Consider the following 26,194-nt stretch of genomic DNA (forward strand, 5'->3'; position numbering starts at 1 on the left):
GAGACAAGATTTCACACATACAAAGCCATGTTGACTATCCCTAATCAGCCTTTGCCTTTCCAAATACATGTACATCCTGTCCCTCAGGATTCCCTCCAACAACTTGCCCACCACCGAGGTCAGGCTCACCGGTCAATAGTTCCCTGGCTTGTCTTTACCGCCCTTCTTAAACAGTGGCACCATGTTTGCCAACCTCCAGTCTTCCGGCTCCTCACCTGTGACTATCGATGATACAAATATCTCAGCAAGAGGCCCAGCAATCACTTCTCTGGCTTCCCACAGAGTTCTCAGGTACACCTGATCAGGTCCTGGGGATTTATCCACCTTTACCCGTTTCAAGACATCCAGCACTTCTTCCTCTGTAATCTGGACATTTTGCAAGATGTCACCATCTATTTCCCTACAGTCTATATCTTCCATATCTTTTTCCACAGTATGATGCAAAATATTCATTTAGCCCCATTTTCTGTGGCTCCCCACAAAGGCCACCTTGCTGATCTTTGAGGGGCCCTATTCTCTCCCTAGTTACCCTTTTGTCCTTAATATATTTGTAAAAACCCTTTGGATTCTCCTTCATTCTATTTGCCAAAGCTATTTCATGTCCCCTTTTTGCCCTCCTGATTTCCCTCTTAAGTAAAATCCTACTTCCTTTATACTCTTCTAAAGATTCACTCAATCTATCCTGTCTATACCGGCTTCCTTCTTTTTCTTAACCACACCCTCAATTTCTATAGTCATCCAGCATTCCCTATATCTACCAGCCTTCCCTTTCACCCTGACAGGAATATACTTTCTCTGGATTCTTGTTATCTCATTTCTTAAGGCATCCCACTTTCCATCCGTCCCTTTACCTGCGAACATCTACCCCCTATCAGCTTTCGCAAGTTCTTGCCTAATACAGTCAAAATTGGCCTTTCTCCAATTTAGAACTTCAACTTTTAGACCTGGTCTTTCCTTTTCCATCACCATTTTAAAACGAATTATGGTCACTGGCCCCAAAGTGCTTCCCCACTGACACCTCAGTCACCTGCCCTCCCTTATTTCCCAAGAGTAGGTCAAGTTTTGCACCTTCCCTAGTAGGTACATCCACATACTGAATCAGAAAATTGTCTTGTACGCACTTAACAAATTCCTTTCCATCTAAACCTTTAATACTATGGCAGTCCCAGTCGATGTTTGGAAAGTTAAAATCCCCTACCATAACTACCCTATTATTCTTAGATAGCTGAGATCTCCTTACAAGCTTGTTTCTCAATTTCCCTCTGACTATTAGGGGGTCTATAATACAATCCCAGTAAGGTGATCATCCCTTTCTTATTTCTCAGTTCCACCCAAATAGCTTCCCTGGATGTATTTCCAGGAATATCCTCCCTCAGCACAGCTGTAATGCTATCCCTTATCAAAAATGCCAATTCCCCCTCCTCTCTTGCCTCCCTTTCTATCCTTCCTGTAGCATTTGTATCCTGGAACATTAAGCTGCCAGTCCTGCCCATCCCTGAGCCATGTTTCTGTAATTGCTATGATATCCCAGTTCCATGTTCCTAACCATGCCCTGAGTTCATCTGCCTTCCCTTGAAATAAATGCAGTTTAATTTATCAGTCCTACCTGCCCTGACTGTTTGACTCGCTTCTGTTCTCAACTGTACCAGTCTCAGATTGGTCTCTTTCCTCACTACCTCCTGGGTCCCACCCACCCCCACCTTAATAGTTTAAATCCTTCCGAGCAGTTCTAGCAAATTTCCCTGCCAATTGTATTAGCCCCCTTCCAATTTAGGAGCAATCCGTCCTTCTTGTACAGGTCACTTCTACCCCAAAAGAGATTCCAGTGTTCCAAAAATGTGAATTCTTCTCCCATACACCAGCTCCTCAGCTATGCATTCATTTGCTCTATCCTCCTATTCCTGCCCTCACTAGCTCTAGCACTGGGAGTAATCCAGATATTACTACCCTTGAGGACCTTCTTTTTAAATTTCTGCCTAACTCTCTGTAATCTCCCTTCAGAATCTCAACCTTTTCCCTTCCTATATCATTGGTTCCAGAGTGGACAATGACCTCTTGCTGGCCCCTCTCTGAGACACCCTTGATTCTGGCACCGGGGAAACAACACACCATTCTGCTTTTTCTCTGCTGGCCGCAGAAAAGTCTGTCTGTTCCTCGGACTACAGAATCCCCAACACAATTGATCTCTTGGAAGCCGACGTACCCCTCATTGCATTAGAGCCAATCTCAATACCAGAAACTTGGCTGTTCGTGCTACGTTCCCCTGAGAATCCTTTACCCCCTACATTTTCCAGAACAACATACCTGTTTGAAATGGGTATATCCACAAAAGACTCCTGCCCTAGGTGCCTACCTCTCTTACCCTTCCTGCAGTTAACCCATCTATGTGACTGTATCTGAGACTTTTTCCCCTTCCATGTCTTGAAACCTATCGCCTATGTACAGGGCAGGGGGGAGAACTACTGTACTACATTCATTGCACACTCCATTATTTAACAAATGCTGTTCAGTCACAGAAAGACACCTAATGTTGGATGTTGCATATGGCAATACCTAGCTAGTCTTTGGGACATAAAATCAATGTACCTAACATCATACTCACTCTGAAATTTATACACCATTTGTTTAATAGCAGAGTATTATGACTCACAGGGAGCTACATGTTGAATTACCTGTGCGTTTCTAAATTATGGGTCAGCTCATTAAGTTGAACAAGGTCCCAGTTGATGAGTTGGTGTTTCAAGGGGCTTTTAAAGATATATCTTGCCCCGAAAATGTGTTGAATTGCACTGTTTCTTGGAACATCTGAGATTTGGATTTGGTAAGTCTTCCTTTGCTCCTAATTCTACAGTTTTCACCTAGACATTATACTTATAGCTTATGTAATTTACATACGCAAACCACTCCAGATATAGAAATTTGAAAAAAAAATCACAAAATGCTGGAAATATTTGGTTCGACAGCCACCATATGTGGAGAGAAAAAGTTAACATTTCAAGTCTGTGACTTTTCTTACAAAGTTCCTACAAGATTATAGACCTCAATGCTATGAGCAAACTGTGCTGTAGAACGATGCTTTGTAAGAAAATTAAACTAGGCTTTCAAGTCTTGCAGCTCTCAACGTATATCTGTTTAATCTCCCCCCTGCCCTGTACATAGGGGATAGGTTTCAAGACATGGAAGGGGGAAAAGTCTCAGATACAGTCACATAGATGGGTTAACTGCAGGAAGGGTAAGAGAGGTGAACCTTTGTCCCTCAGTTTGTATATATGTAACATAAAATACCAGAATGTACAAGAATTCTCAACTGAAAAATGTTAGATTAGGAATTATCAACACATGGCAGGAGACTAATTGAAAATCTATGACCTGCCATTACTGGTCAGCTGGCTCAAAACCAGTGTGGCTGCCAGATTATGCATGCACAAATGGTGTGGATTTGTCATTCATCTGTAACAGGAGTCTTTTGTGCCAGGAAACAGAAATAAATAAAGTCACCTTAGTCTGATCAGACCATAGGGCTACTCCTTTAAGAGTGGTTCATGGTAACCTCAGCCAATGCAGGAATTGAACCTATACTGGTGTCACTTTGCATCACCAAAGCCCAAGACTACAATATGTAAATATCTCAGCCAAAAAGCTTTTCTCAAATCTGTGAGCTTGTCTCTCTAAACAGAGCTGAACCTGCATAAACTTATTCTTATCCTGTTGCCATTAACATTTGTTAAATTGCTTTTTATATCTGGTGAACTCAGTGACATGGTAACACTTGACAGACAAAGTCCACTTTTACACCTTCAATCTTAAGAGTCACAAGACCAGGTTATAGTCCAACAGGTTTATTTGCTATAAGGGGTGGCACTGCAGTTAGCACTGCTGCCTCACAACACCAGGGACACTGGTTTGATTCCAGCCTTGGACAACTGTCTGTGTGGAGTTTGCATTCTCCTTGTCTGCATGGGTTTCCTCCCAGAGTCCAAAGATGTGCACGTTAGGTGAATTGCTATGTTAAATTGCCCATAGTGTTCAGGGATGTGTAGCTTAAGTGCATTAGTCAGGGCTAAATGTAGAGCAATGGGGATTGGGTTTAGAAGGGATACTCTTTGGCAGGTCAGTGTGGACTTGTTGGGTCAAAGGGCTTGTTTCCACATTGTAGGGATTCTAAGAACTGATGCAATATATTATTTAATACATTATATCAGTTGTATGACACTATGATCTTTTGTTAATAAATTGTGTCCTATGATCCTGCTCCAGTAGCTACCTATCAAAGGAGCAGTGCTCCGAAAGCCTGTACTTCCAAATAAACCTGTTGGACTAAACCTAGTATTGTGTGAGATTTTTAACTTTGTCCTTCCCAGTCCAACACTTTCACATCATGAGTTGTCTGAATAGATGGACAGTATCATCTTTCTAACAGGTAGCTTCCATATAATGACTGCTGAGTTTCTGCATGTGTATATCTGTTGCTTGGCTTAAATGGTTTGTAGAGAGGATGAAGATACAAGAAGTCAACAACATTTAGTGCATCAGAGATAAAGTAAAGGACCTACAGTTTGGATCACAATTATTCAGAAGTCTAGAAATGTGTGGATTTTTGCATGCTTTTAACATACTTCCCCATTTCTGCTATAGACCTGTCAGTTACTGTCCAGTTTGTCATTTTAATTTTTTTCACTGTGCTACAGTGAAATTTTGATATCAACTTATTTACCAAGCCCAAATTCTTTATAACCATTAACTAGTTTTCTCTCCACTAGTGCCACTGAAGTATTTGGAACATATTATTTCCAGTTCTAAGTTTATTTGGTGTAGAAATTGAAATATACAGCACACTTCCAATATCTGGGTAAGATGAGTCAAAAGCCCTTTACTTTGACTTAGTCAAAATCTCAAACTGAAAAAGAACGTTGTGTGTCATTTTTGATATTACAAAGCATGTTAAAATGACAACTAGGACAGTCTTTACTATGAACAGAGAGTCAATGTTGAAAGTTTCTGGAACTCTTATTTAAAAGGGACACTGAACTGTCATGGATCAGGGAACTTTGGTCTTAAAAATCAATCTCAGGTTATTATTGAATGAAGTGTCAAGGGTCTCTCCTGAACAGACATACCAAGACAAACATTAGCTGTGGGATTCACACCTGTAATTCATCCAAACCTTAAGTCAATACACCTGCAGACCACTAGAGAGAAAACAAAATTTGAATCCAGTGACCTTTGTCAGAGCTGAAGGTGGATAAGGATAGAAAAAAAAATGCTGAGAATGAGATGGGTTTGTCGGAAGTGAATAGGGTACATGGAGAAGATGCCCAGAGAAAAAGGATTGATAAGCAATCTGTTTATGATAAGCCAAGAAAATAATATTTGCTAGGTGGGAGGCTGATGAGAAATAAACATGTCAAGATGGGTGGCTCTGCTGGAAACAGCTCAAAACAGGAGCAATGGTAGGGAGAAAGAAAACAAGCAAGGGAAAGGGTGTTCATTCTGAAATTGTCAAATGGAGTCCTGAAGGCCATGAGGTTCCTACGCAGAAGATAATATTCCTCCAGCTTGCGCTGAGCTTTGCTGAACACTTAAAGCCTGACACCGCAATGTGGGCATGGAACATATTAAAGTGGCAGGCAACTGGAAGCAGAGGATCATTTTTAGGAGCATAGGCCATGTACAGGAGACCACATTATGAGCAACTAAAGTAAACTAAATTGAATGAAGTGCAGTTAAGTTTCACCTGAGGGTACAAGTAACTTGTCATGTGTTCCTTTTTACTGGGCCTGCAGTGACTGCTCTATAACAAACAAACCCTGTCTGAGTTATCCTGTTGGTAATACTATAACATACAAGGTGTTCACCAAGTATGATCTTGGTAAAATTCCCCTGATTAACAATCTCCATGATTTAGGAGCCTGCTGTAAGTTAACTCTTCTGATCTTAGGTGCCATATTTTTAAAAGGGAGTTTAAGTTTCATTGAATTATGTCATGTTCAGGAGTTTTTTTTTTAAAATTGAATCCCTACGTACTGTGGAAACTGGCGAAATCATATTTTAAGTTAATGGAAGGGTTAATAAGGAGGGTTAAGTTTCATCTGTATAAATACTATATTAAAAACTATAATCCACACAGTTATTTAATGTCTTAAATCCAACATATATTTTACAAGTTTATAATACAATTTGCTTTTTTACACTGAAATCTCCATCGTTAAAAAATTGTAGAGAAGTTATTGTTTTAGATTTAAACTGTACAGTTCCAATGTTCTGTTACTTAAGCCATTAGTCATCCTGGCCTTAACTAATTGGCATTGGTGACAAATCCTCAACATAATCTGTGTTGAAGTCATAGGCATCCCCCACTGGTGTTTCACAAGATGGATCTACACTGATAGGCTTTTGGATAGGGTCAGCTATTTTCTCTGAAAAGGTAAGAAAAAAAATTGCTATTAAAATGGAGTCATCTTGCCTGATTGTCCAAGTTATAATGTATTATTATTTATTTAAAAGTTACCTCTGTCATGCAAACAATTTCAAAGTTTAAGATACATTTACACCTCAAGAGGAAACGTACAATTGGTTCAATACACACAATCACTTGTGTAAAATAACAATAAAACAAACATTTTATTAACTAACACCTGTGGGATCAGGAGTTCGCTGGTTGACCAAGATCTCTAAACCCCACACTAAGTAATAGAAAGAAGGCTGGGATATGCACATCACTATAATACTTTATTTACAGCATAAATCACTTAAGTAATATACTACACTGCCTTAAATAAAACTTGCCAGTCTTCTCAATCACCTGGACTACAAGGATAGCAGTTAGTAATTGCATGCAATTATCAATTTTTTTTAAAAAAGAAATCTAATAACCAACCTGATTCCAGTTTATTTTTCATTTGCTTTATCTGGAACGTTTTGGCTGTTGTGTATCCATCTGCTTTCGCCCGTTCATTTTTATCTTTTTCAAAATGTGTTGCCTAGGAAGATATTTGAAATATCTAATATTGCTTAAAGTGCAATAGAATTTAATATTCCATTTTCACTAGTTGTTCTTGTATATCATTACATTTAGTTCAGTTGGTACCTGTAGCAAGTTTGATCTTTTTCTGCAGTTGTGATTTTCCCCCTATTTAAGCAGGCACACCACCTATGAACAAAATCTGAACTCAGCATATCCTGCTGCTGTCAGAAACAATAATAATCCAGAAAAGATCTATGCTATCTGCTTTGTCCTTCCGCCCATCACAAGTGAAACATGTAATATCTGATGTTAGAAATAACAGCACTTCAAGCCCAAGTCAGTGGCAGTGTTTCAGCAGTTAGCACAGGATTGATTCCACCCTTGGACAACTGTGTGGAGTGTGTACACACTGTCTGCGTGAGTTTCGTTTGGGTGGTCTGGTTTTCTCTCACAGGCCAAAAGATGTGGGGGTTAGGTGGATTGGGCATACTAAATTTCCCGTGGTGTTCAGGATATGCAGGTTAGGTGGATTAGCCATGGTAAATACAGGGTTAAAGGGATAGGGTAGGGATGTGAATCTAGGCACGTTGTTCAGAGGGGTGGTATGGCATCCATGACTGAATGGTCTGCTTCCACACACTAGGATTTCTAAGAAGTATTCTTCAAGTTGGTTTAATAAGATTCCTTCCATTAGTACAGAGGTATTTTCTCAAGCCCAAAATCCTGGAACTGCCATCCCAGGAAATCTAATCAAATTCAAACAAACAATTTGGAATATCATTCTTCCTCATCCAGCATTCTGTGCAACATGTTTTCAGTCATGCTGGAAATCATGGAAATGGTTAAGGGTATGCTGGAAGATGGTAGATTGGATGACTTCCTTTTTTTTTGGTTAAATTACTGTCACAAATACAGACTGATTGCAATTCACCAATAGATAAAATCAGACAAATACTTTATCTAAAAGGAACAGTGAACTGAATGGCCTATTCCCATTACAGATATTCATTAAAAATGTCCACAGTCAAGATAACATTGCAAGATAACTGCAAGACTCAATAATACAAGAAGCCAAACAACATTCCAAACATTTGAACTATGTTTTATCATTTTAACCACCTGAATTGGAAGGGGACTAAATATACTGGCAGGGGGATTTGCTAGAGCTGCTCAGGAGAATCTAAACCAGTAAGGTGGGAAAGTGGGACCCAGGAATTAGTAAAGAACGAGATCAATCTGAGACTGGTACAGTTGGTAAAGAGAGCGCGAGTCAAACAGTCAGGGTAGGGAGGAACAAAGTAGAGACGGGGTATATGATTACAAAAGGTTTAGAGGGATATGGGCCATGTGCTGGCAAATGGACTAGATTAAGTTAGGATAACTGGTTGGCATGGACAAATTGGACCAAAGGATCTGTTTCCATGCTGTACATCTGTATGACTATGACTCTAAATCCATACCAGAGTACTTTGAACTTTGTGCCAAATATAAACATGCACTAGTGGAAATAATTTTCTTATATTCTTACACCTGTATCAAACACTTCAAGCTTTAGCTTCGATTTTTCTTAATGAGTAATATCATCAGGTATCAGTTTCAAACTCTGGTATTCTATAGAGGTGTTCACAAAAAAAAAAATCAATGATTCATCCCACATAAACATACGTAACTCATGTAGGGATCTCAAAGGGCAATTAAATAATTCTAGACTTCCAAAAGACCACCACTCGAAATAGCAGTTAGCTTACCTCTGAATTTTCTCGGTCCACTGAATTGTTACCCTCATTCCTTTCCTGATTTTGCAATTCTTCTCCCACATTAGCCCCTGTAATTAGTCCATTGGTTAATCCTGTAGATTGGAATAATATACTGCTGGCCATATTAGGGCATCTAACACCTGGACAGAAGGGGATGAAAAAGAGAAAGTTACAGATTATTTGAGAGCCGGAAATCAACAGCAGATAGAAACAGATCTGCATAATGTTTACTGACATTATGCTTTAATTCTATATGCCTCTCTGATTAAAGTTCCTGCTTCAATTATCAACTCTAATCCCTCTGTCAGCAAATTTCTTTTGCCTTGTATAAATATCAAACTTTTATATATTTTACAGACACTCATATCATTGAAAAGTCTGTTTCAATGTAACATGGCGCATCCCATAAATTTAATCTGTACATCAATGAACTTGTCCAAGTAATTAATTCAAACTGAACCAAGTTTTACATTAAAGCTAATGCATTAATTTAGACAAATGCATTAATTACCTTTGAGTGTATTTTCATTGTGATTATTTAGTTCTCCAGTATTAAAGCCTCGTTTTGCTTCTTCCATAAGTTTTGGAGTGATGTAATTGGGTAGCTTGTGTTTTTCTGGTGGAACTGTATAGTAACTGATTTTAGCTCTTGAGGGATAGAAAGAAAGCTTCCAATTTGTACATCATCCAAAGGCATCCACTATACATTTTGTTGCAGAGCATTAATAAAAAGTAATTCTATCACAGAAAATTTGCAATTGTTTGAATTATTAATGCAAATACAAATACAATCATTCCCCCCCTACCCACAGGGGGATGCGTTGTAAGACCTATCACGGAAGCCCAAAACCACGGACAGGTGCAAACCCATTCATTTAAATGGGAAACGTACCTTCCTGGCAGCTTCCTGGTACCTGGTTCTGGAACGTAAGCTGCAGAAAGTGGACCCATGGATACGGGGGTCACCCTGAAATAGGCAAACTTCAATCTTACAGAATAGTTCAAAAATAGGAACTGAATTTTAATTACCCACTCCAATCATAAAGGATCAACTTGGCTGTTTTCTCAATGTCAGGGATCCCTCCTTTCTTCAACATGCTTCTTTTCTGAGCCAGCAATGTTAAAAATTCCAGAGATGTTCGGAAATCTGGGACATTATACTGCAGCATGACCTATTGTGGTGATGTGATATACATATGTTAGCTAAAGCTTTATTACACAATAATCCCAAAGTGACCAAAGAAGCCATATCACAGTGAGATCAGAGTTGGATCTTTAGCAGTCAAACATACACTTTCTGACCATTTAAATTATCCTCATTTCTCACTCAAATATAAATTTGGATTTTTTTCAGAAAAACATTATTCATTTAATATGGGACTTTTAAAAAAAAATGCAAGACAACACAGGGAAAGTGGGATTCAGTACCTGCTGTTTATTGCAATTCTTCAGTATGGGCTCCACAACAGATGTGGGATTTTCCAGTGCTTCAATGTCCACAATGTTCCTCAAGGACAAGGCAGCAGCAGAATTTGATGCAGAAGCAATAATACTTGGACTGTCCAATATTTTGATCTGCTTATCGATAAGTACCTCCTGTATGCATCTGCGCAAGATTATGCAATTATTAACACCTACCATGACACAGTCACTAGTCGAAACAGATTTTTATCCAAAGACAAAAAGGGAGGTCGTATGCCACTGAGTGAAATCAGAGTTGGATCTTGTACAGTCATGGACATCAGACTATGAAAGTTGTCCTCATTTTTCACTCATTCCTTCCTTAACACAAATAACCTTAAATTGTTTTCTGATCAAATATTCTAGTTTTTTCAATGGCCATCGGGCAATTTTTTTTCCCAATTGGAATACTGATATTTCGATATAGTTCGAAGTGAATAGATTAATGGTTTATGTGTTAAACCAATCCTTCTCTGGTAAATGGCTGGGATTAATTCAAAATCTTAACACGCCTGGAACAAAATCACTGAAATCTCCCAAATTATACTAAACAAAAACAGTACCTTTTTTTAAACAAATCTTTAAATATAATAAAGGAATAGCTCAAGAATAAGTGTGCAAGTTAGTCACACATTATCGGTCAGCAGTTTTATCTAAACAGTTTTATCTAAACATCCCAACTTTAATCTTCTTACTTTGTAAGACCTCTTACTTGTCCCACGTTGCAAGCTCTCAATTTTTTCAAGCTATTAATAATACTGCTTTTCCCTACATTTGGAAAACCTGAAAGAAAAAGATGTAATTCATAAAGAACAAAGATATTGATTTTACTGGCATGTAAATAAGATTGCTGAATCAATTAATCTATTTTGAACATCATTGGATAGGCAAGGAATGGAAGAATATTTTGTAATTGGTAATTCTGCAAAGTCAAATGCATTAGCAAAATGCAGTATTGGCTCATTTTGCAGGAGTTTCACTTGGAAATATTCAAATTCAATATCAGACTACTTTATAGCTTATAAACAAAAGTATAAAGCAAGCACTCACCCACCACACCAACTTTAATGCTTGTTAGATTTCGCTTTTTGCAGTAGCTGAGAAGCAATTTTATAAAACTTTCATCACCAGCACAGGTATTTCCATGTGATATCTCTATACTGGTATTCAGTTTAGAAATTCTTTTCTGTCCCTGTTTAAAATAATTTTTAAAAGTTTAATTTTGAAAAAATTGATCTAGAATTGACAAATAAATTACTAATAAATTAGTAAACATTTCTCAGTGGCACAAAGTAGAAATGTACAACATTTTGTCAAGAGGTGGGTTGTTCTCTAAAATGTCCATGTGTTAGCTTCCTAACCTCAACTGGAATATCTAGGTGACTTGGGAGTGCAAGTAAGCCACTTTTCCATAATATGGGCTCTGGAGAAAGGTTAGCACACATCTGTGCAGTTAAGGCTGTAAGTAACTTGGATGTACAACACACAAAACTATGAATAAATAACAAACATAAATTGTACAAGGATGTCAGAGAATATACAAATGATGTAAAGGTAACCTTTGCTACAAATTACACAACTGAACAAGTACTGTCAAGATATTTCATCAAAACTTTAATACTCTTATTGCAATATGGTTCTGGATTATCCAGATGTTAATCTTTATGAAGCAGCAATATTTTGGCAATTTACAAAATTCTTCAAAACATGGAAGTTTAAGAACTGGTTAGAAGAAAATGCGATGAAAAACAATTGCATGAAATCAGAGTTAGATCTTCTGTCTCAAATACATTAGCGTTAAACCAACTCAATCAGCTAGTTAACATTTAATTGGATTATATTGCATTCGTTTTGGGAAACATACCATTGTTCTGTCTTGCAACTGTGCAGATGATTTAAAAACGACAACAGGAAATTCATTTTCCAAATATCTTAGCCATTTCTCTGTATTCTCCTTTGGCACTAAATCTAAACAATAAAGAACAGGGATTTCAACTTGGTAAATGATATTGTTTTGAAGACATTGTGACCCCTCCAGAATTCAATTTGCAGTCATTATTATTAAGTCACCTTACCTATCTTGTTTAAAACAAGGACAAGTTGTTTCTTCCCCTCTGATTGTAAGACTGCCTGCTCCACTTGAGGACATCTATATCCAAGAGGATCTCTGGCATCTAGCACTTCCAGAACCACATCTGAGGTATCGAGCACCTAATGAAATAGGAAGCGCACTAAAACCAACATTTCAGCGAAACTAAAGGACAGTTCTCCAGTGCTTAAATCACTGCTTTATTATTAGAAGTCTAGAAACCAGCAGGAGTAGCTGTTTGACCCCCATCAAGCCCACTCCATTACTCAACACAACTGTGGATTGAGATAGAGGATCAATACCATAATACTGATGTCTCCCCATACAGAATTATACAGTACAGAAGTAATCCATCAAGTCCTCACTGACAATGAACTACTCTAAATCTACATTAGTTCCATAGTCTTGAATGTTATGACACTTCAAGTATTTTTTAAAGAGGTTGAGAGGTTTCCCACCTCATATACTCTCCCAGACAATGCATTCCAGATTCCCACCAGCCTCTAGGAGAAATAACTTTTCCTCAAATCCCCTCTTCATCTTTGGCTTTTCACTTTAAAATTACACCCCCTCATTATTGACTCTCAGCTTTCTCTGCTCTAAATAAAACAACCAAAGCTCATCCAGACTGTCTTCACAGCCACACAGCAAACACATCTTTCCCATAGTGTAGTGAGCAGGACTGCACACCATACTCCAGCTTTGCCCTAACCAAAGTGTTATACAGCTCCAACAACTTTCCTGATCTTAGAATCCAAGCCACGACGGATAATGGTAATTGTTCCATATGCCTTAACTGCTCTAAAAACCTGTCCTTCTGCCTTCAGAGATGCCTTTGTGGAGATGGATACCAAAATTCCTCAGAGCTCCCTACTGTCCTGCCATTCATTGAGGACTCCCTTGTCTTGTTACTTCTTCCAAAGTGCATCACCTTACAATCACCTGTTATATTCCATCTGACCAACCCATCGAGATCCCCTGCAACCTTTGTATCATTCATAAATTTAACACCACCCGTCCCACTCCTAATATAAGGGACCCACCACTGATCCTATGATACACCAGCCTCCAGTCATACACAAAACTTTATATCCCTCTGTCGCCTAACACTAAGCCAATTTTGGATGCAATTTGCCAAATAACACTTCATCCCATGTGCTTTTAACTTCTTTAGAAATCTCCTATGTGGGATCTTGTCGAAGGCTTTGCTGAAATCCATATCAACTAGCTGGTCACCTCCTCGAAAAATTCTTATTTGTTAGGCATGACTTCTCTCTGATAAAGCCCAATCAGCCCAACATCTCATGTGACAAACCTGCCATCTGTCATAACCATCAGTTTAAAACCATAACCACCCATGGATATATTGCACTTTTATTTCAACCTGAATTTTTTTTTCAAAACAGCACCAAATTTGCAAATTCAACAGCATTCTGAAGAGTGAAATGACATACCGGACAAGGTGCCACGGAATCTTCAAAGAATTAGGCTTCAACAAGGGGAAAATGCACTAGAAATGGAACTGTAATTTCCTGGGAGTTTTCAGACTGAATATGACAGGAGAAATGACACCAGTCTGGCCAAGAGATGTGTTTTGTGCCTTTCCCTTTCTAGTTTACTTAAAGAAAATGGGTTAAAAGCTAGTTCACTCTGCTCGGTGGGTTAGTGAGCTGAGGTACTTACTGTGATAACTTGGATTTGAGAGCTGGCATGAAGCCTCAAAAGAACTAGACAAAAAAGTTTTTAACTAATCTATAATACTCTGAAACCAATACTCCTGAAATCGAATCTTCCAGTATCAGCATCTCACTGTCTATTATAAATGACTAAGAACATAAAACATAAGAGCAGAAGACACTCAGCCCACAGCTTGCTCTGCCATTCAATAGGATCATAACCCTTCTGATAATTCTCAACTTCACTTTCCTGCCTTTCCCCCAAAACCCTTGATTCACTTCCTGATTAAAAATCTGGCTCAGCCTTGAATACACTTAATGGCCCAGCCTCAACAGCCCACTATGGTAGAATAGTTTCACAGATTTACAACATCCAGAGAATAAATTCCTCATATCCATCGTGAGTGTGTGACCCCCAATTCTGAGATTATGGTTCTAATCCACAAGCGGGTGGATTACGTACCTTTACGTACCTACCCTACTAAGTCCTCTCAGCATCTTGTATAAGGTTGCCTTAACCGGTCTTTTACAACTCACTTTTTTTAAAAAACCCATTTCTAATTTATTTACTATTGTGATACTATTTTAGTCACTTATAACCTCAATCTTTGTAATTCAAAAAGGCCTGATTAAATCAGTTCAACCATGTATTCACTCAAAAAGCACAGACTGACCTTATTCAACTCGCTGCATGGAGATTTTCCTGAGCTTTTATTCTCCAAATTGGCCAACTTTTTCTGTTTAAAAGTAGAATTTTCAAAAGTAGCATATTAAAATTCATGAAGTTTATATATACTCAACACTACAAGCTTAAGCATTTGGACAAATGTATACCTTCTGTTGCTTTTCATTTATTTCTGGGTCTTTTTTAGCTTCAAGTTTCCTTTTCTTTGCAACTTCCTTTTGTCTGGCAAGCTTCTGCTTTTGCTTCAGTTCTTCAAGCTAAAGTAGTAAGTGTAAGTCGTCGACATGGTTGCAAAGGCATCCAAAACAGTTTAGTTACCTATCTTATGTTTTAGTAACTTATTCAAATTTGTTGCTTAATTGTGTTTGTGGATTTATCTTCCATTTCTAAAATCAGCATTCACACTTAGAAAATCACAACTACATTATGTATAAAATATTTGTTATACGAAAAGTATATTATTCTTAACACTAAATCAACATTGGACACACCCGACAGTAGTCCGCTTTTTCCTTTTACTATTGCTTCGTAAAAGATACTCAACTGTTCGTTATATTAAAAAAAAGTCTAATACTGTCCACGTCAAACTAAAAGCAAAAAACAAGCTCTCTGCATATTCAAATACCCTCTCTTTTCCCAGCTTTGTGCAAATACACCAGACAGCAGACCAAATAACTTCAGGTTACATACTCGATCACATTTTGAGTTTGAAGAATTTACATCATATTTCAAACTGTCAGCCATCTCAAATTATGCTACAGAAAATGCAGAAATCACTTAGTGAAAGTGGAACAGAAGCTTGTTGTGTGTGTATAAAGTACCACAGATTACCAACTATTCGTACATAAGCAGAGCCCTCTTACACTTTGTTTCCTTTGTTCAGCCTCTCGAAGAACAGCTTCTTTAAATGGAGCACTATTAGGCACACCAGGATCCTTTGTGGATTTTTTACTTTTATTTCCCCGTTTCTTTGCTTCTTTTCGTACTTTCCGCTTATGTTCACGAATCTATGATTAAATTGAAATATTAACAATGCTGCTGAAACCGGAATCCAGTTAAATGGGGCATTCAATTCAGAGAAAATACAAACAACATATAATGTTTTCTGAATGTAACTAGTGAATCTGCACTGCACTCCTCAGTTGAATTGATAATTTCCAAGGTCCAAAATCTATCATTGTACAAAGTGCTCCAGATACAGACTAAACTGGGCCTAAACTGAGTTATCTACAGGCCCCCAAACAGTAGTCTGGATGTAGAGTGATGTAGAGTGTAAATTGAATCAAAGTTGAAATTGGCCTGTTGCAAAGGTATTACTACAGTTGTCATGGGGGTTTTCAACATGCAGGTAGATTGGGAGAATCAGGATGGTACTGGACCCCAAGAAAGGGAGTTTGTGGACTGCCTCAGAGATGGATTCTTAGAACAGCTTGTACTGGAGCCTATCAGGGAGAAGGCAATCCGGTGTTGTGTAACGAACCGGATTTGTTCAGGGACCTTGAAGTAAAGAAGCCATTAGGAGATAGTGACCATAATATGATAAGTTTTAATCTACAATTTGAGCGGGACAAGGGAGAATTCGGAAGTGTCAGTATTGCAGTTGAACAAAGGGAACTATGGAGCTATGAGGGAGGAGCTGGCCAATGTTCAATGGCACAATACCCTAGCAGGAATGGCAGTGGAACAACTTTGGCAGGTATTTCTGGATATAATGCAGAAGGTGCAGGATCACTTCATGCCAAAGAGGAAGATCCTAAGGGGAGGCAGGGGCGGCCGTGGCTGACAAGGGAAGTTGATGAGCAGGAAGCCGGAGGACTAGGAAATCTTTAAAGAGCAACAGAGGATAACTAAAAAGGCAATACGCAGAGAAAAAATGAGGTACGAAGCCAAACTGGCCAAAAATATAAAGGAGGATAGTGAAAGCTTTTTTAGGTTATGTGAAAAGAAAAAAAATGGTTAAGATTAAAATTGGGCCCTTGAAGACAGAAACAGGTGAATTTATTATGGTGAACAAGGAAATGGCAAGAGTTGAATAGGTCTTCATTGGGGAAGACACAAGCAAACTCCCAGATGTAATAGTGGCTGAAGGACCTAGAGTAAAGGGTGAACTGAAGGGAATTTATATTAGGCAGGAAATGGTTTTGGATAGACTGTTAGGTCTAATGGCTGATGTCCCCAGGACCTGATATTCTGCATCCCAGGGTACTTAAGGAGGTGGCTCTAGAAATCGTGGACACATTGGTTAACATTTCCCAATGTTCTATTGATTCAAGATCAGTTCCTGCAGATTAGAGGGTGGCTAATGTTATCCCACTTTTCAAGAAGGGAGGGAGAGAGAAAACAGGGAATTATAGACCAGTTAGCCTGACATCAGTGGTGGGAAGGATGCTGGAATCAATTATAAAACATGAAATTACAACTCACTTAGATAGCAATAACAGGACAGGTCAGAGTCAGCATGGATTTACGAAAGGGAAATCGTGCTTGACCAATCTTCTGGAATCTTTGAGGATATAACTATGAAGATGGACAAGGGAGAGCCAGTGGATGTAGTGTACCTGGACTTTCAGAAAGCCTTTGATAAAGTACCACATAGGAGATTAGAGAGCAAAATTAGGGCATATGGTACTGGGGGCAAAATACTGACTTGGATTGAAAATTGGCTGACTGACAGCAAGCAAAGAGTAGTGATAAACGGATCCCTTTTGGAATGGCAGACGGTGACCAGTGGGGTCCCACAAGGTTCGTGCTGAGTCTGCAGCTGTTTACAATATACATTAATGATATAGATAATGGCATTAAGAGTAATATTAGCAAATTTGCTGATTACACAAAGCTGGGTGGCAGGGTGAAATGTGAGGAGGATGTTATGAGAATACAGGGTGACTTGGACAGGCTAGGTGAGTGGACTGATGCACGGCAGATGCAGTTTAATGTGGATAAGTGTGTGGTTATCCACTTTGGTGGCAAGAACAGGAAAGCAGATTACTATCTAAATGGAGTCAAGTTAGGTAAAAGGGAAGTACAATGAGATCTAGGTGTTTGTACATCAGTCAACGAAAGCAAACATGCAGGTACAGCAGACAGTGAAAAAAATTAACAGCATGCTGGCCTTCATAACAAGAGGAATTGAGTATAGGAGCAAAGAGGTATTTCTGCAGCTGTACAGGGCTCTGGTGAGACCACATCTGGAGTATTGTGTGCAGTTTTGGTCTCCAAATTTGAGGAAGGACATTCTGGCTATTGAGGGAGTGCAGTGGAGGTTCACGAGGTCAATTCCCGGAATGGCAGGACTATCATATGTTGAAAGATTGGGGCGACTGGGCTTGTATGCACTTGGGTTTAGAAGGATGAGAGGGGATCTGATTGAGATGTATAAGATTATTAAAGGATTGGACACTCTAGAGGCAGGAAGCATGTTTTCGCTGATGGGTAAGTCCAGAACCCGAGGACACAGTTTAAAGATAAGGGGTAGGCCATTTAGAACAGAGTTGAGGAGAAATGTCTTCACCCAGAGAGTGGTGGATATATGGAATGCACTGCCCCAGAATGCAGAGGAGGCCAAGTCTCTGGATACTTTAAAGAAAGAGATGGATAGAGCTCTTAAAGATAGTGGAATCAAAGATTATGGGGATAAAGCAGAAACAGGATACTGATTGTGGATGATCAGCCATGATCATAACAAATGGTGGTGCTGACTCAAAGGGCCGATTGGCCTACTCCTGCACCTATTGTCTATTGTATATCCATTGCAGCAATTTCCCCCGGCTGAGAGTATTTTCCATGGTGCATCAGAGGCTGACAGGTGACCTTATGGAGGCTTATAAAATCATGAGGGGCATGGATAGGGTGAAGTGTGTGTATGAATCGCAAACTGAAGAGCATAAGTATAGAGTCAGGGGGGGGAAATATTTTAAAAAGGGATCTAATGGGCAACTTCTTCACTCAGAAGGTGATGCATGTAAGGAATGAACTGCCAGAGGAAGTGGTTGAGGCTGCTACAATTACAGCATTTAAAAGGGTTTAGATGGATATGAGCCAAATGCTAGCAAATGGAACTACATTCATTTAGTTAAAAATCACACAACACCAGGTTATAGTCCAACAGGTTTAATTGGAAGCACACTAGCTTTCGGAGTGACGCTCCTTCATCAGGTGATGAAGTGAAGGAGCGTCGCTCCAAAAGCTAGTGTGCTTCCAATTAAACCTGTTGAACTATAAACTGGTGTTGTGTGATTTTTAACTTTGTACACCCCAGTCCAACACCGGCATCTCCGAATCATACATTCATTTAGGATATCTAGTCGCTATGGACAAGTTGGACTGAAGGGTCTGATCCCATGCTGTACATCTCTATGACTTTTTGCAATGAAAAAAAAATTTTTAAATTCCAAGATGAATGGTCTCACACTTACCTACATTTCATGTAGCAATTTTGTCAACAGCTCTCTCAACACCTCTAAAAAGGTTCAGATTTCACATGGAGCAAGTTTTGCACATGTATACTTTGTGAAACACCCAACCAGTAAAAAGCACAGCACCCAAGCAAGCCCAATAAATGCAAACGGGATACGATGATGTCATCGACAGTACTGGCAGAGGTACTATGCATGCACATTTTTACATACGTGTGCAGAACATTCTGGTGGAGTCAGTAAATGTACTGTCCACTTACAACTTTTCCATTCTATAATTTTGCACTTTTTCTAACCTAATTAGAATGCCAATCATTCACAAACGTAATATGTTGCCATCTATTTTTACAAAATCATTAATAGACTGAACTGTTGAAGACCCAAGCATTGATATTTGTTGGCCTCAGTAATTTCCTTTCCAATCAAGCTTACAACTTCTATCTAGACATTTTCCAAAAGACTATAGTTACTTGCTCAAAAGAATTAATTAAGCATGACCTATCCTTTAAAATTGCGTGGGTTTCCTCCGGGTGCTCCAGTTTCCTCCCACAGTCCAAAAAATGTGCAGATTAGGTGAATTGGCCATGCTAAATTGCCCATAGTGTTAGGTGAAGGGGTAAATGTAAGGGAATGGGTCTGGGTGGGTTGCTCTTCAGAGGGTCGGTGTGGACTTGTTGGGCCAAACGGCCTGTTTCCACACTAAGTAATCTAAATCTAATATGCTGCTTAAATTGAGATAGATTACAGAACTGGGTGATACAGAGGGATATAGGTGTTTTGGTATATAAATTACACATTAAGCACATAGGTTATTAGAAAGGCAAATGGGATGTTGGTGGTCATTGCGAGGGGAATGAAACAAAAATAGAGAATGTTTTGTTGCAGCTCTACATGACATTGATGAGACCACACTGGGAAAGCTGTACAATCTTGCTCTCCTGAGTTGAAAAAGTTGTTAGAAGCAGTTCAGTCACTACCTTTTCAGCAAAGCAGAGCCTGTCCTCATGGAGCTTAGAAGGACAAGGGATAATGTTAGTGCAATATACAAGACACTGAGACAAACAAAGTGGAGAAACTCAGATCTGGTAGCATCTGTAGACAGCAAAGCAGAGTCAGCATTTCAGGTCCAGTGATCATTTGTCAGAACAAGGGTCAATGAACTTGAACATTGACTGCTTCTCTCTCTACAAATGCTGCCAGACCTGCTGGGTTTCTTCAGCATTTTGTGTGTGCGTGTTTCAAATGTCCAAAATCCAGTTCTTTGTTTTTAAAATATTGGGGCTTCCTGATAGGGTGGATACTGAGTGGATGCATCATCCTGTGGAGAGGATTAGCAAGACAGACATAGTATAAGTCTAAGAGGTTTATTTAAGTTAGATTTTTTTTCTGAGGGTGGTTAGTGGGCAAAATCTCTTCCACTGGAGGTTGTGCCATTGAATTTATCCAAGGATGAGTTAGAAAGATTGGCATACAAGGAGTAAAGTTTATGGAGGCAGCCAAAGAAGTGGGGTTGAGACCCCCCAACATCAGCCATCGCTCTGCTGAATGGTAGAATAGCCTCAAAAGGAGCCAAATGGCCTAGTCCTACTTCCTAGTCTTATGTTTCTTTAACACACTATTAAAAGTGGTCAAATTAGGGTGGTTTTCTTTAAAAAGGCTGTAAATTCCTTGAAATATCAAATATGAGGTATAACTGCACAAAAATTCATGCAGTGAATTACAAAGATGTATACTGAAATTACAACAGAAACATGTTTCTTGCCCACTAAATATCAACACATAAGTCTTACATGTGTGAACTATCTTCTTTTTATCAGCCTATCAGCTTAACATAATGAAAAAGTTTTCCAGTACTCCAGCCTAAATCTGTATCCTTGACTTCTCAATCGTCATTAAAATCCATTTCATTTGCTATCTTTTCAGAGTCTAATCATCCAATATTCTTCTCTGGTCATTGAAAATTCTAAATATTTCTGAATAGCGTGATGTAAAAAAACTGCAAAGTACTCAAGTTGTAGACTAGCAGCTTATAATAAGTTGCTCTTGACTATATTATGTACTGTTTGCCATAAAGCCACGTGCTCTTATAAGTACTAACTTAGGTGATTGTGAAGGGGATTAGCACAGTTCAGAGTGGTTATATAAATACTTGCTGTTTGTTTAGCCACTTTCAATACCTCACGATCATGGTTACTATATCTCACAAGCTTTCCCAGAGCGAACCATGTGCCCAATGCTGGGGCCTCCACAACTCGTGGATTCCACCCTGACTCACCTTTCGCTGGATCTTAAATCGCTTGTGGCAGGTCAGACGTTTACTCGCCTTTTTCAGCTCTGTGAGAAAAGCAACAAGAAGGACAATGAATCAAAACAAACTCTCGCGGATAAAATAAATAAGTATAACGAATTATAAAGGCCATAGTTCCACGTCAGAGAACTCACTCGGTCGCTTCATGCTGCCGGCTGAGAAAAGGGCAAGCCACGTGACAAAGTCCCAACCAACCCAGAGCCTGCCGTAAACTCATCGTCTGGAAGCACGTCAATGTCGTCAATGCACTGTCGAATCCGCTTTACGGCCGTACTGCTGATGCTAACGTTAGTTGGGGACAGAACCGGAGTTGTGGATTGGTGTTGTTATTATTGTTTTATTATATATTCTTTCGGATCAGCCGAGTTGGGTAAGGACGGCTTTGGTTGCGGAGCTGTGCTGGGATGAGTGATGTGTGGAAGTTATATGTGCAGGCTCTTTCCCGCTTGTTTTTATGTGGCTGCCAAAGGTGTTTTTGAGGTTCAGGCCGCTGCTTCTTTTGTTGTCAGTCAGCTTTCCGGACTCCAGATTTCACCCGCGCGATGACTTGTGTCCGCCTCTCAGTCATTTCATTCAGCGTCGAAATAGGTTGTTTTTGTTTATGCGCATATAGAAAGGGAGCAAAGATTTTAACTTTTTCCTATTCCAAAGATATGAATGAAATTTACTCTGCTTACAACATCCAGATATCATTGCAGGATATTCAAACGCGTATTTAAAATGATTATTCCTACAACACAATTAATTACTATTGTCAATGGATTTTTTTAAAAATGAAATGACGCTGTGTACAATCGGGGAATAAAACCTGCCGGTGATCCTAGGAATAGAACACTTCCTGATTGGAGGAACAAACTACATTTTTGTGATTGCTGTCATAACACCACTTTAAACATATTTACATTTCTAAGAGGGCACTTCAATTAAGAAAAAGTTGTCCAATTACATCAAAACTTAGAAAATTTGTTTGAGAATTTTGGTGATTGGGAAATTTTTGAAAATGTTATTTCAAATTCATTTAGACTTAATACATATTGAGTTGTTAAATTTTCCACTTAGTCGCAGTTTACCAAGATCCACTGGGCAAAAACATTAGGCCAGAAGTTGCTGAGAAAGTAACAGAGAGTTGTGTTAAATTATATTTGTAAGTAGCCCAGCAATTCATGGCAATTTTGAGATAACTTGATTAGTTGCACGTTCTTGCAAAATTTGCTTTGTGAAAGCAGGAGCTGGCAGACGGCTGATCTGTGAGTTTTAAGACATTGCTCCATTTGCTCTGTTAAAATTAATTTTGACTCATTACAGAAAAGTAGAACTAGTACTTAATGGTGTAAGAACTGTTTTAATTACAAGTTTAACGTTCTCACGAAGTCACCTATTCTCTGTCTTCAAAAGGAAATAACTAAAGCAGTTGAATCCCTTCATCAGATTATATATTGTGTTTTGTTTTACTTTTCCTTTTTGACTGTCTCCTTTAAGATTAAATTTCTCTTGCTTTCTTTTTTTTAAACTTAGTTCTGATCCATTCCATTTCTCTGAACATTGTTTTTCTTTTCTTCATCCTTAAATCTCATTAGGCTATGAGATAGACTGTTAGTCCTGTTATTCACCTAGATGGTCTGCTATCTTTACAGTGTGTCTATCAATTGCAGTTCCAGTAATTTATGACAAAAAAATATCTGACTAATGTGACATACTTTGAAATGTCTCTCACCAGAAAATTCCAAACCAAGTAATAAATTCACTGGTAAAAATCTGTTGAAAATATCTGACTAATGTGACATACTTTGAAATGCCTGGCACCAGAAAATTCCAAACCAAGTAATAAATTCACTGGTAAAAATCTGTTGAGATCTTACAGACAAGAGTGATCATGAAGCTATGAGAGAAAGAAAATTGACAGCTCACGTTTATTAAAAATATTAAATTGTCAGTACTGAAATAACTTAATCAACAAATTGAAAGATTTATATTTATTTTGACACATCAATATATTATTCACTTCAATGTTATCAAAATTAATTTTGTATTCAGGTGATGAACACTATACTGCTTCCATCTATAAATTACTATTTTTCTGAGAAACTTCTTCGCAAAAAATTCCAGGAATTTTTAAGTACTGAGGCAGTCTCCATTGGAACCCATGGAAAATTTAACTTTTTCTTTGAAATGAACGCCATTACTGCAATTATGTGATCATTACTTCTGTAAACTCTGGTGATACCCTATTAAAGATGCCTGTACAATTATTTTGTTCTTGGTTCTAAAATAAAAAATAATTTTTCCTATTTGAATTTCGTTGACTTGGTAGTTTGGAAAGTACTGTTAACCCTGAATGGTTAGAATAATTCGGACCGTAAGAGGCCCTTTTGCCCATCGGGTTGACCATATCTAAATCATTACATCTAAGCCTGATGCTACATTTTAACTTTAGTACAGTATCTGATAGTATAAATTCTAAATATGAGGCTGTCTGATACAAATCAAAACACTTTGCTACTCCTGTGAGCCAACAGAAAGCAAAGGAAAAAACCTGCATGAAAGTTTGTTGCAGGCATAGAATATTGACTTGACAACTACAAACTCAATAGATGTGTGGCTAGAAGTGTGCCAGTGCAGTAATTATTATTTCTACAGTTTAACCATTATGATTGTTTGGGGGGTGTTGGGGTGGAGGTGATATTTGGAGTATTGAGTTCTGATGAAGAGTCATTGAACCAAAAATATTGACTCTGCTTTCACTGCACAGATGGTGCCAGATCTGCTGAGTTTCTCCAGCAATTTCTGTTTTTGTTTCAGATATCAAGAGTGCATAGATATCCCTAGTTTATCACTGAAAATTTTAGAAAGAAAAGGGAAAGGATTTTTTTGGACAAAACTAGGAGTCTCAGCAGAACAAAACTTTGCATAATAGCATGCAAACTTTCTTTAAATGCAATCAACCAGCATAAGATATGATTGTAGGATATTGCTGTCTAAGTTTCCTTTTCCCTCTATGAAAAAAGTATCCTATGGTTAACCAGTGTATTTGTTTATCCAATTTACTAGCCAAAGTCACTTACGATTTTTTTTAAAATGTCTATAAAGTTACAGTTTCATGAATGAGAATATATTGTAAAGGTACCTGCCTTACTTGAGCTGTGTTACTTTCCCATGTACTCTTTCTATTCCCCATCTAGTACCGTATTTATTGTGCAAGTACTGACTGAAGAATGCAAAAGAAAAGCAAATGTGAAAAAAAGATTGGGAGAGGGTGGTGGCGGGAAACTGCCTGACTATTGTAGGAATGAGTATTGTTTTTAAGTGCACAAGATTCAGGTATCATTTTTGTGTATATATTTTCCCCACATGCTTTCAACTTGGTCCAGGCCTCAGAGGTTGGAAGTTTGCTCTATTGGACTAGACGGACTTTGCATATGAATCGGATGACCTTTTGTCCTAATGTGGTGTTTCCAAGTGAGCACTTTATGTTGTGTTAGACTGCATTTTTACAATACCCTACTGTATGTTTGTCTATGGCATAACCTTAAGTTGCTTAATACTGCTATTTTATGTTGTTAACTTGAAATCAATTGTTGTTTGTGCCTTGAAAATTCTAGAGAAAAGTTTCAGGGTTTTCCTCAGATAAAAAGGAGGGAAAAGTAAAACAATACAAATGTTTGAAATTTATGATAGAAACAAAAAAAATCCAGAAGTAGATAACTTCAGATTCAGCAGCAAGTGCAGAGAGAGAAAGAAAGTTTGTTTTAGCTTAATGACATTTCATCAGAATGAAATTTCATAGACCCTGTTCTCTCTTCTTCGATGCTACTTGACCAACTGAACATTTCCAGTATTTTCTCTTTTATTTTCAGAAATAAAAAATTATGTTTGTCAGTAACAGATTGTAGATTTATGAAGGGATGGCCATCCTTTCTTCATAAATATCTCACAATAAAAACCACAGTTGCAATCAGTTGCTTAGAAACTATAATGTAAGTGTTGAATCTATGTGGCAAAGATCCCATACTCCAAATGTCTTCCTTTTTTTAACCAATGAGGAATAGTCTAAAATTAAACAAAAAAGATAGCTTACTTTGCCTATTCAATTGCTGAAAGGAACCCTTTATTCTTGAAATCAAACTTCACTCGAAATTTACATAAATTGTATTTACTACTTGCTGATTGATGTTTGAGTTTTTTTTACATTAAAACTACTAATCTTGTAGCTAAACTTGATATTCGTAATCATGTTAGATGTAATTGTAATAATTTTACTTTATGTATTGCATAAACAAAACTATTTTTCACTCTTTATCCTCAGGATGTTAGCTGTCCTGGTATAATGGCACTTTTGAAGATGCTTCTTTGAAACTCTTATCTTGACACTTCTATAGTGGTCTTATCAAATCTGATAAAAGAAGGAAGCAGTTGAGTTACTTAGTGAAAACCTATACATATTTATGTTTGATTCCAAATATTGTTTGAGGAATACAAATGAATGCCCTTTATTTTACACATGCATGATTTCATTGCTTATGATGTTGGACTCCACCATGCATTATTAGCAGAAATAGGAGTCCATTACCTCAGTTGGCTGGATTCAATTCCTGCACCAGTTGAGGTTGCCATAAAGACTGTCCTTGTTAACCTGAGATGTGGTGTCCTTTCGGTTAAACCACCACCAATTGCCACTCTAATGAGAAAACAGCCCTATGGTCCTCTAGACCAATGGCAATTTTGCTTTTACTTGTTATACAAATGAAGACTTTTCCAGTGGGTGTTTTGACACCTCTTCCAGATTCCATCAATTTAGCAGAGATCTATGGTGCACTGCATCAAAAGCACCAATTAGTACCC

The 26,194-nt window shown here is 38.2% G+C and overlaps 2 protein-coding genes and 2 non-coding genes across 14 annotated transcripts in view; 1 reads left to right on the forward strand and 3 right to left on the reverse strand.

Moving 5' to 3' along the window:
- Window positions 1-6,118: 6,118 nt before the first annotated feature.
- Window positions 6,119-21,536, reverse strand: gnl3 (G protein nucleolar 3). The gene is made up of 15 exons (XM_087994186.1): window positions 21,490-21,536; window positions 21,323-21,381; window positions 15,496-15,639; window positions 14,782-14,889; window positions 14,622-14,684; window positions 12,258-12,393; window positions 12,047-12,150; window positions 11,233-11,374; window positions 10,878-10,965; window positions 10,150-10,327; window positions 9,751-9,893; window positions 9,233-9,369; window positions 8,713-8,861; window positions 6,878-6,980; window positions 6,119-6,416 (listed from the first exon to the last, which is right to left on the reverse strand). Exons 1-15 carry the CDS (start codon window positions 21,500-21,502, stop codon window positions 6,292-6,294), a joined length of 1,692 nt encoding a protein of 563 aa, XP_087850312.1. The 5' UTR covers window positions 21,503-21,536; the 3' UTR covers window positions 6,119-6,291.
- On the reverse strand, window positions 9,970-10,046 carry LOC122547246 (small nucleolar RNA SNORD19). The gene has a single exon (XR_006310935.1). It is a non-coding gene; the product is annotated as a small nucleolar RNA SNORD19 (small nucleolar RNA).
- On the reverse strand, window positions 10,420-10,491 carry LOC122547247 (small nucleolar RNA SNORD19). Its single transcript, XR_006310936.1, has one exon. It is a non-coding gene; the product is annotated as a small nucleolar RNA SNORD19 (small nucleolar RNA).
- Window positions 21,537-21,628: 92 nt separating the features above from the next.
- pbrm1 (polybromo 1) overlaps window positions 21,629-26,194 on the forward strand; it is a 97,805-nt gene continuing 93,239 nt past the window's right edge. For 6 of the 11 annotated variants that reach the window (XM_087994188.1, XM_087994196.1, XM_087994197.1 and 3 more), the window contains exon 1: window positions 21,629-21,725. In XM_087994188.1, coding sequence (XP_087850314.1) covers window positions 21,635-21,725 — 91 coding nt within the window. In that variant the 5' untranslated portion in view covers window positions 21,629-21,634. Of the gene's footprint in view, window positions 21,726-24,723; window positions 24,812-25,658; window positions 25,765-26,194 lie in introns of all 11 variants that reach the window. The other 5 variants (XM_087994191.1, XM_087994192.1, XM_087994193.1 and 2 more) reach the window with 3 other exon arrangements.

Source organism: Chiloscyllium plagiosum, unplaced genomic scaffold (assembly GCF_037043375.1).
Source record: "Chiloscyllium plagiosum isolate Xiang-an unplaced genomic scaffold, Cpla_swu_hap1 HiC_scaffold_14, whole genome shotgun sequence".
Classification (NCBI taxonomy): domain Eukaryota; kingdom Metazoa; phylum Chordata; class Chondrichthyes; order Orectolobiformes; family Hemiscylliidae; genus Chiloscyllium; species Chiloscyllium plagiosum.

Bases quoted from the DNA above. Each gene is read 5' to 3' on its own strand.
- gnl3 (XM_087994186.1), bottom strand. The intron at 10,966-11,232 runs GTGAGTGCTTGC...TTTTTCTTTCAG, and splicing joins CATTAAAGTTGGTGTGGTGG to GTTTTCCAAATGTAGGGAAA. The intron at 6,417-6,877 runs GTTGGTTATTAG...TTACCTTTTCAG, and splicing joins GAAAAATAAACTGGAATCAG to AGAAAATAGCTGACCCTATC.